This window comes from Carassius carassius, chromosome 28 (genome assembly GCF_963082965.1).
Source record: "Carassius carassius chromosome 28, fCarCar2.1, whole genome shotgun sequence".
NCBI lineage: Eukaryota > Metazoa > Chordata > Actinopteri > Cypriniformes > Cyprinidae > Carassius > Carassius carassius.
Window position 1 is genome coordinate 2,764,060 of NC_081782.1, and position 8,490 is coordinate 2,772,549.

General features: G+C 46.0%; 1 protein-coding gene across 1 annotated transcript in view; it reads left to right on the forward strand.

Annotated features, from left to right (window-relative positions):
- LOC132107704 (metabotropic glutamate receptor 5-like) overlaps positions 1–7,922 on the forward strand; it is a 63,418-nt gene extending 55,496 nt beyond the window's left edge. The window contains exon 9 of the mRNA XM_059513858.1: positions 6,692–7,922. Within this exon, the coding sequence (XP_059369841.1) occupies positions 6,692–7,640 (949 nt within the window). The 3' untranslated portion in view covers positions 7,641–7,922. The remainder of the gene's footprint in view (positions 1–6,691) is intronic.
- The last annotated feature ends 568 nt before the right edge of the window (positions 7,923–8,490 follow it).

Genomic DNA, 8,490 nt, shown 5'->3' on the forward strand with positions numbered 1-8,490 from the left:
TTGTGACTGTTTCAGCGTCTTTTGCAATGCGCAAGCCTGTACAGTTGCCCGCTTGCCTGCACACAGAAACCGTTATCACGGCTACCCAGATATTTCCCAAAAAGGTGTAATTTCTGGTATCCCGGCCACGGCCGATGGTGCTATAAATGTAGTGACGATGCCCACTGCTCAGTGCCCATCTCCACATGTAAGCACAGCCCTTCACACAGGGCTCGCGCCCATAAATGCGATTCAATTCGATCGCGCGCACTACATAGTAAACGTGCCCACTCCTCAGTGCCCACGATCACTATGTTACACGTGTCATGTGGTTTCTGTAAAAACGAAACCCGTGCGCGTTCGTCCGGCCACGGCCGGTGGTGCTATAAATGTAGTGACGATGCCCACTGGTCCGTGCCCATCTCCACATGTAAGCACAGCCCTTCACACAGGGCTCGCGCTCATAAAAGCGACTCAAGTCGATCGCGCGCACTACATAGTAAACGTGCCCACTCCTCAGTGCCCACAATCACTGTCACACGCGTCATGTGGTTTCTGTAAAAACGAAACCTGTGCACGTTCGTCCGGCCACGGCCGATGGTGCTATAAATGTAGTGACGATGCCCACCCCTCAGTGCCCATCTCCACATGTGAGCACAGCCCTGCACACAGGGCTCGCGTACATAAGATCGACTCAGATCGTTCACGCGCGCCACATAGTAAACGTGCCCACTCCTCAGTGCCCACATACACTATGTCACACACGGCGCGTGGTTTCTGTAAAAACGAAACCCATGCACGTACGCTCTGCCCAGGCAGACAGCAAGTCGAAAGTGGTAAATGTGCATTGCAGCCCACAGTTACTCGCAGACATCACGAGTCCCACGGGACCCGCTCAGCCCTCCCCCAATCGGTTAAGCACCGGGATGGGGTCGAGGACGAGCGATCTGCCCACTGTGATCAGCGCGCTCCCCGCCTCAAATGCCACAGGCGTAACGCCCATGGTGCAGTGCACCCAAGCGCCGCCGTTGCCCAGTCAACAGAGCGCGCTTCGCATCCAGCCCTTAGCCATTCATGCAGATGCATGGTCAGCACTTCCAGGGGTTTCGGATTGGGTGCTAGGCATTATAAAGGCCCATACTGGATCTAAGACAGCTGAACAAGGCATTGATGAAACGCAGTTTAAAAATGCTTACGACCAGGAAGCTCCTCGCGCAGATTCGCAGAGGGGACTGGTTCATGTCAATAGATCTGAAGGACGCGTATTTTCAAATACAGATAGCGTCAAATCACAGGCGATATTTGAGATTCGCCTTCGAGGGCCAGGCATACCAGTTTACAGTCCTGCCGTTCGGCTTGTCCGTTGCTCCTCGTACGTTTACGAGGAGCTCGTGGAGCACAGGGCCATTTTACTCGATCACCTCAAGAAGCTCGGTCTCAGTGTCAATTGGGCGAAGAGTTCGCTGAACCCCAGTCAGACGATTCTGTTTTTGTGTATAGTTCTGAACACGTGTTCCATGACGGTGCGGCTGTCACCACAGAGCGCGTTGGGCATTCAGCGCGCAGCGAGTTCTTTTCGCTGCGGCACGACCGTTTCGCTCAAACACTGTCAGAAGGTGCTGGGCCTCATGGCCTCAGCATCTCCGGTTCTGCAGCTGGGCCTGCTCTGCATGCACCCCCTGCAGCTCTGGTTGAAGCCGCGCAGAGCGTGGGTGTCTGGCCGACTGCGTCTCAAGGTCAATCAGAGCTGTGTCACAGCCCTGAAACCCTGGACAGCAAACGGCTGGTACCAATCAGGTGTAAGCCTGGGGACTTCCCCGAATGTGAAGATGGTGTCGACGGACGCCTCCACTTCGGGATGGGGAGCGCTGCTCGAGGGCAAACTGTCCTTTGGCCTGTGGTCAGAACGGGAAAAGCTCCATCATATCAACTGTCTGGAAATGCTGGCAGTGGAGAACGCGCTGATGCGCTTTTGTCCCCAAATCAAGGACCACCACGTCTTAGTCCGTTCGGACAACATGTCTGTGGTGTCCTACATAAATCGCCAGGGCGGTCTCGGGTCCCGAAACCTGTACAGGCTGGCGGAACGCCTCCTGGTTTGGGCTTAGCGCAACGTGCGTTCGCTGAGGGCAGTGCATGTACCTGGGCTACAGAATCTGGGTCCAGACAGGCTGTCCTGAGGCAATGTTCCTACGGGCGAATGGTCTCTACACCCGCAAACAGTCCGGCTGTTGTGGGAGAGATTTGGCAGGGCGGAGGTGGACCTCTTCGCGTCCCACGAAAACGCTCACTGCCCCGCGTTCTTTTCCAAGAACGAAAGCGCGCTGTCACGGAAATGGCCGTGCTGCCCGCTTTATGCTTTCCCTCCCGTCTCCCTCCTTCCGCAGGTGATGGAACGGGTGAGAGAAACGAGATGTTCAATACTGCTTGTAGCACCTTTTTGGAAGAACCAACCATGGTTCCCAGATTTGATGCAGTTAGCAGACATCGCCCCGTGGCCAGTGCCGTTGAGGAGGGACCTCCTCTCGCAGGCCAGGGGCTTGATTTGGCACCCTCAACCGGAGTTGTGGTCCCTCCATGTGTAGGCGCTCAACGGTTACCCGCTGATCTCTCAGTGGGAGTGCTAAATACCATCACTCAGGCTAGAGCTCCGTCGACACAGCGGCTGTATGCCTCGAAGTGGTCGGTGTTCTCCAGCTGGTGCACGGCTCGGGGATGTTCACCCCTTAGTTGTGAGGTGACGGAGGTTCTCTCCTTCCTACAGGAGCTGTTGGATAAGGGCAGAGCCCCATCCACGCTCGAAGTTTATGTGGCGGCCATCGCAGCGTTTTCTGAACAGCGCTCGGTCAGTCAATAGGAAGGAGCGATTTGGTCATCCACTTCCTTAGAGGAGCTAGGAGGCTGAATCCTCCCAGACCTCCGTCAGTCCCTATAAGGGACCTCGCGGCGGTTTTGGAGGCCATGAAGGGTCCCTCTTTCTGAGCCTATCCAATCGATTAGCCTCCAGCATCTGTCGTTCAAGACAGTATTCTTGTTGGCTCTCGCTTCAGTGAAGCGCGTGGGTGACCTGCACGCGCTCTCGGTGAGCCTGTCGTGCTTGAAGTTTGGGCCTAATGACTCAAGGGTCATACTCAAACCTAGGCACGGTTATGTGCCGAAGTCCCTCAACATGCCGTTTCGGGCTCAGGTTATTGCCCTGTCTGCCCTGTCGGTGTCAGGAGAGGATGGAGACTCGAGTCTTCTTTGCCCTGTTAGGGTTTTAAGGCGAGACACTGCAGGTGAATAGGGCAAAAAAAATAACTAATAGTTATCACCTTACTTACCCAGTTGATTGATTACATTGATTATTGCAAACATTTTTTGTATTACAAGTTTTCAAAAATGTTATGTTTAAATATGCAAATGAGGCATTATTTAATGAAATATGTGCTAATTTGCATAAATGTCTAGTACAAAAATCTGAACACTAGATGAAGTCAGTTTCAAATTTTTTGTTTAATTTTTTTGACATATTAGAGTCAAATGTTTTTACAGAGGGAATTCTGGTTATCTTGTTTTGTCACTCCATAATTCAGAAAATACTTTGAACAGCCAGAAAACAATATATTTTCACAATTTTGGGGGGAATAAAATGTTGTATATAATCAAGTAAAATATATATGAACAAATCCCTCTGTAAAAACCTTCAGAATATAGACAGGAATAAAAATGTCAAGTTTGGTGTGTGTAAGTGCTACTGAAGTGGAGATTTATGGCTCAGTGTTGAAGAAAAAACTCATTTTGAGAAAACGGCCTTTAAAAATATGTATTGTAATTGAAATCTATTGACACAAACAGATAAAGTGCTATAAACGAAACACTTAACAGTGTCTTTTGGATGTTTTCCTTCCACTAGTTTGAAAAAGCACTTTATGAAAAACCAAAAAGCCCAAAATCTCAAAATTGACCGGTACTTGAAAAAACAGTCTTTTTGCCTGCAGTGTCTCACCTTAAGAGCTTATGTGTCTCGCTCCGCTGTTTTTCGACAGACTGAGCAGCTGTTTGTCTTGTTCAGTGGACGTTCCAAGGGAATGGCTGTTTCGAGAACAGACTTTATCCAGATGGATAGTTGACGCCATAGCGTTAGCTTACGCTTACAGGGGCCTTCAGTGCCCACTGGGCGTCAGAGCACACTCCACAAGGGGCGTCGCCTCATCGTGGGCGTGGTCTACTGGGATCTCCTTGCATGATATATGTATTGCGGCAGGTTGGGCCTCGCCGTCTGCATTTATCAGGTTCTATAACCTGGAGGTTCCCGCCTTGCATGCACGGCTGCTGTCGGTATAGCCGAATTAGGGCCCTGATGGGAATTCTGAGTTCGTGAGCGTTATGCGCTGCCGACTGTTATATGGGCAGTTTTGCGTAAGACCCGCTTTGCCACATTGGTCAGGCCTTGCCTCGACTGTGTGATGATTGTATTGCCGCATCTACGGGTGCCGCTAGATATGGGACGGAGGGCTCCCCCCCTCTCCTGTCCTGGGCTCTCTGTGAGTCCCTCGGGTGACTGTGCACTGTAAATCCTGGGCGTTGCTTCAGGTTTATTGGTGTGTGATCCCTGCGCGCACGGCGTTTTACATGGGGTTCCCGTAGCGTCTTAGCTAAGACGCAGTACGAGAGAACTCTCGTAAGAGAACGTACTCGGTTACTAACGTAACCTCGGTTCTCTCTAGAAGAGGGAACGAGTACTAGGGGTGGTAGGGGTGTAGTAGGGGTGGTGCTAGCGCAGTGGATAAGACACACGTCTTTGGTGTGAGAGACCCGGGTTCGAATCCACTGTGAGACACCAATGTGTCCCTGAGCAAGACACTTAACCCCTAGTTGCTCCAGAGGTGTGCGACCTCTGATATATGTGGCAATTGTAAGTCGCTTTGGATAAAAGCGTCAGCTAAGTGAATAAATGTAAATGTAAATGTAAATGAGTACTGCGTTCTCTGCCGTGCGTACGATTCACTCTGGTTCGCTTCGGCGATGAAATAAATCAGGTGAGTCAGCCTTTTCGAGCTCCTTTTATAAGGTTGGGCCACACCCGTTTCGGCGGGAAGTGGCGTGAAGGGCGCGAAGCGCCCTTATTGGTCTGATATGGCATCAGCCTGCGCTCGATAGGCTGTACATTTGCCGCAGAAGCAGCCAATGAGCGAGCGAGCCATCTCGTCTATGGCTGTGTACTGCTGCAAATGCGCTTTACAAAAATTCAAAATTAAGGATAATTTTTTTTGCTTCAGTATTTCGTGAAAAGAGACTTTTCCCGTAGCGTCTTAGCTAAGACGCAGTACTCGTTCCCTCTTCTAGAGAGAACCGAGGTTACGTTAGTAACCGAGTACGTTTTCTTTTCTATTTTTATTAATTTAGGCTAGTATTAGTTTTTTGTGTGACAAGAAATATGAATTATGCGGTTTGTTTACGAGCATAGCAGTGCACACACATGGGTTGTGGTACTCTTGTGAATGTACAATTTTTATATATATATTATAATATAATATTAATATAATATTATTTAATATAATATTATATATTATATTAATATTTTTTGATATATTAATGATGTCTGAGCTTAGAACATGTCAGTTACTTTGCTGTCTATGTAGGTCAGAAAGCTCTCGGATTTGATCAAAACTTCTTAATTTGTGTTGTGAAGATGAAGGAAAGGTCTTACAGGTTTGAAACGACTTGAGAGTGAGTAATTAATGACAGTATTTCAATCTAGCCCTTTAAGATACTAAAATGCATCTTTTAGGTGTAAATAAGGTACAAAGGCATCTTTCCAAAGGATACTGCCCCAGTTTCAGCTTTTGTACCCTTTTTCTCAGAGTCTAGATTTGCATTTCCTAATGAAAACGGATGCATTCATAGTAGGCAAAGAATGGTGTTCAACATTTTGCCAAGTTCAGGATTTATGCCTCGGCTCTGCTGTTGTCATGAGGACGTCTTGTCTGTGTGGTAATGATGGGGCTGTTAAGTTATTGACATCCATAAAAAGAGATTGTTTACCTTAGACGACCTGTGATTATAGGAATGAATGTACTTAGTGTGTCTGCGCACACTGCCTGTTTCCCACATAATCTCTGTTCACATATACTAAATAACTCATAGACAGACAAACAGATTCGTAGAGACACAGAACCAAACATATTAATATTACTTATATATGCTAAAATTAAGAATTATTGTATTTTTCTTAAATGCTTGTTTTATTTTACAATTTACTATTTTCAATTTTAATCAACTTTTAACAAATTACAGAATGGTAATGGACACACACTGCTTGATATACAAAAGGAGTACAAAAGCAAAATTATACATAAGATGACAAACACAGAGCACCTTATCAAAAATCTAAATGAAAAATACAATAAATAAAAACGGGGGAGAATATTGTTTACTATTTTTATAAAAATAAAAATAGTTACTACTATTATTACTACTACTACTATTATCATTAATATTGTTTCTATATTTTTGCCAAATTATGCAACTCCACAAAATTTTAAACATTTTAAACCCCAATGTGTTTTTAAGAACAAATTTATAGAAAGATAGAAAGATAGATAGATAGATAGATAGATAGATAGATAGATAGATAGATAGATAGATAGATAGATAGATAGTGATGTCGTTTGCACTGGAGTTATTTTGCAACCATTGTTATAGTAAATATTGTTTAATGCTGTTGCAGCTCTAATGGGAAGTCAGTGACGTGGGCCCAGAATGAGTGCAGTTCCAAAGGCGGCCACCTGTGGCAGCGTCTCTCCTTCCACATTAAAAAGCGCGAAAGTAACCAGATGGCCGTTATCAAACCTTTCTCCAAAACGTCTGAGGGACGCTATTGCGGAGGGAGTGACATCAACACAGACAACAGCAACAATAAGATGCTCTATGAGGTCACTGAAGCGGAGGAGCGCTACCCCATCACCTACCGGCCTCAAACACCCTCACCGATCAGCACCGTGACCCAGAGAGCGAGCATTGCATTATCACAGCGCGCTGGCGCCGCTGACTCCCAGGTCATGAGTGTCTCTACATACATGTGTCCGGCTCCGCATCACAGTAACGGTGGTGGAAGTGCATCGCAGGGCTCTCTGATGGAGCAGATTAGCTGCGTGGTTAACCGCTTCACAGCTAACATCAGCGAGCTCAACAGCATGATGCTCACCAGTTCTCCTCCAGGAGGCGCTGTGGGTTTGTCCACCAGTGCATCTGCACACGCTCACTCTGTCGAGCCCTGCTGTCCTCCGGCCTACCGCCTTTCCCGAGAAATTTCCATGCCGACTACCATGACCACTTATGCCGAAATCCAGCCCCTCCCACCGGTGGAGTCTAATGTGTGTTGCTCCGCTCCTCCCTGCCCACTTTCCAGTTCGTCGCGACTCAAAACTTCGTCTACGACTGGTGGGAAGGAGCTAAAGGTGGGTGTGTCCTCAGCTCTGGAGTCACCACCCAATCAGCAGGAGTTTGAGGAACTGCTAGCGCTGACTCCGCCCTCCCCGTTCAGGGACTCTGTCGGGTCAGGTAGCGGATCGCCCAGTTCTCCTGCTTCGGATACTGAATCATCCGCTCTTCCGCCCATCACAAAATACGAGTGCCTGGTGCTCCGACACTACAGCCAGAGTTCGTCTTCGTTATGAGGACAACAAATGGAAGAAGGAGCACCAAATGGCGTAATTCACGTAGGTCGGAGACGGACACTGCTTGGGTGTGTGTGTTTACATGTTCTCACCTTTGGACAAATGCAAAACAAGATTTTCCTCCCTGCAGAGGAATATCTCCAACATCAGAACTGCAGTAGAATCACAACGGTGTCTAATCATTCTTTTAGTTAGCATTCCCTTGGTCTATTTTGGTAGTGGCCTTAAACAAACATGGCTTTCATCTAATTAGTGCTGTTTCTATGAGCACTAAAATATGTTGTGCCCATGGGTGAATCTGATGAAACCTGTTAAGATTATATTTTTAAATTTATGTTTTAATTTACTTTAATCTTTTTTTTTCAATAATTCATAATTATTTTAATATTCGGACACTATTTTAAAAATAAATGGAAACAACTGCAGTGGTCTTAAAATATGCTTAACATCCTGTAGGTAAAATATTTATTTATTTATTTTAAATTGGTTTATTTATTACAGAACACATATTAGTTACATTTAAAAAATAACAGATTTGTAAAAAAAAAAAAAAAAACAGATTTTTTTATTTACATTTTTTATTTATCAATACAATTTATTTATAAAAATGCTCACATTTATTCACTCACTCAGTCATTTCTATTTATTATTATTTAATTTTTATGTATTTATTTATGTATTTATTTTGAGGGGGGGGGGGTGCACAACTTCATGAGATTCATGTTTTTTTATTATTATTATTTTTATTTATTTAGGTAGATTTAATTGTGGGACCACATTCATTGCCAAATCATTGTGGTACCATGATACAGTGGTAATATCAGATGGTAATACCATGGCACTCCAAGAT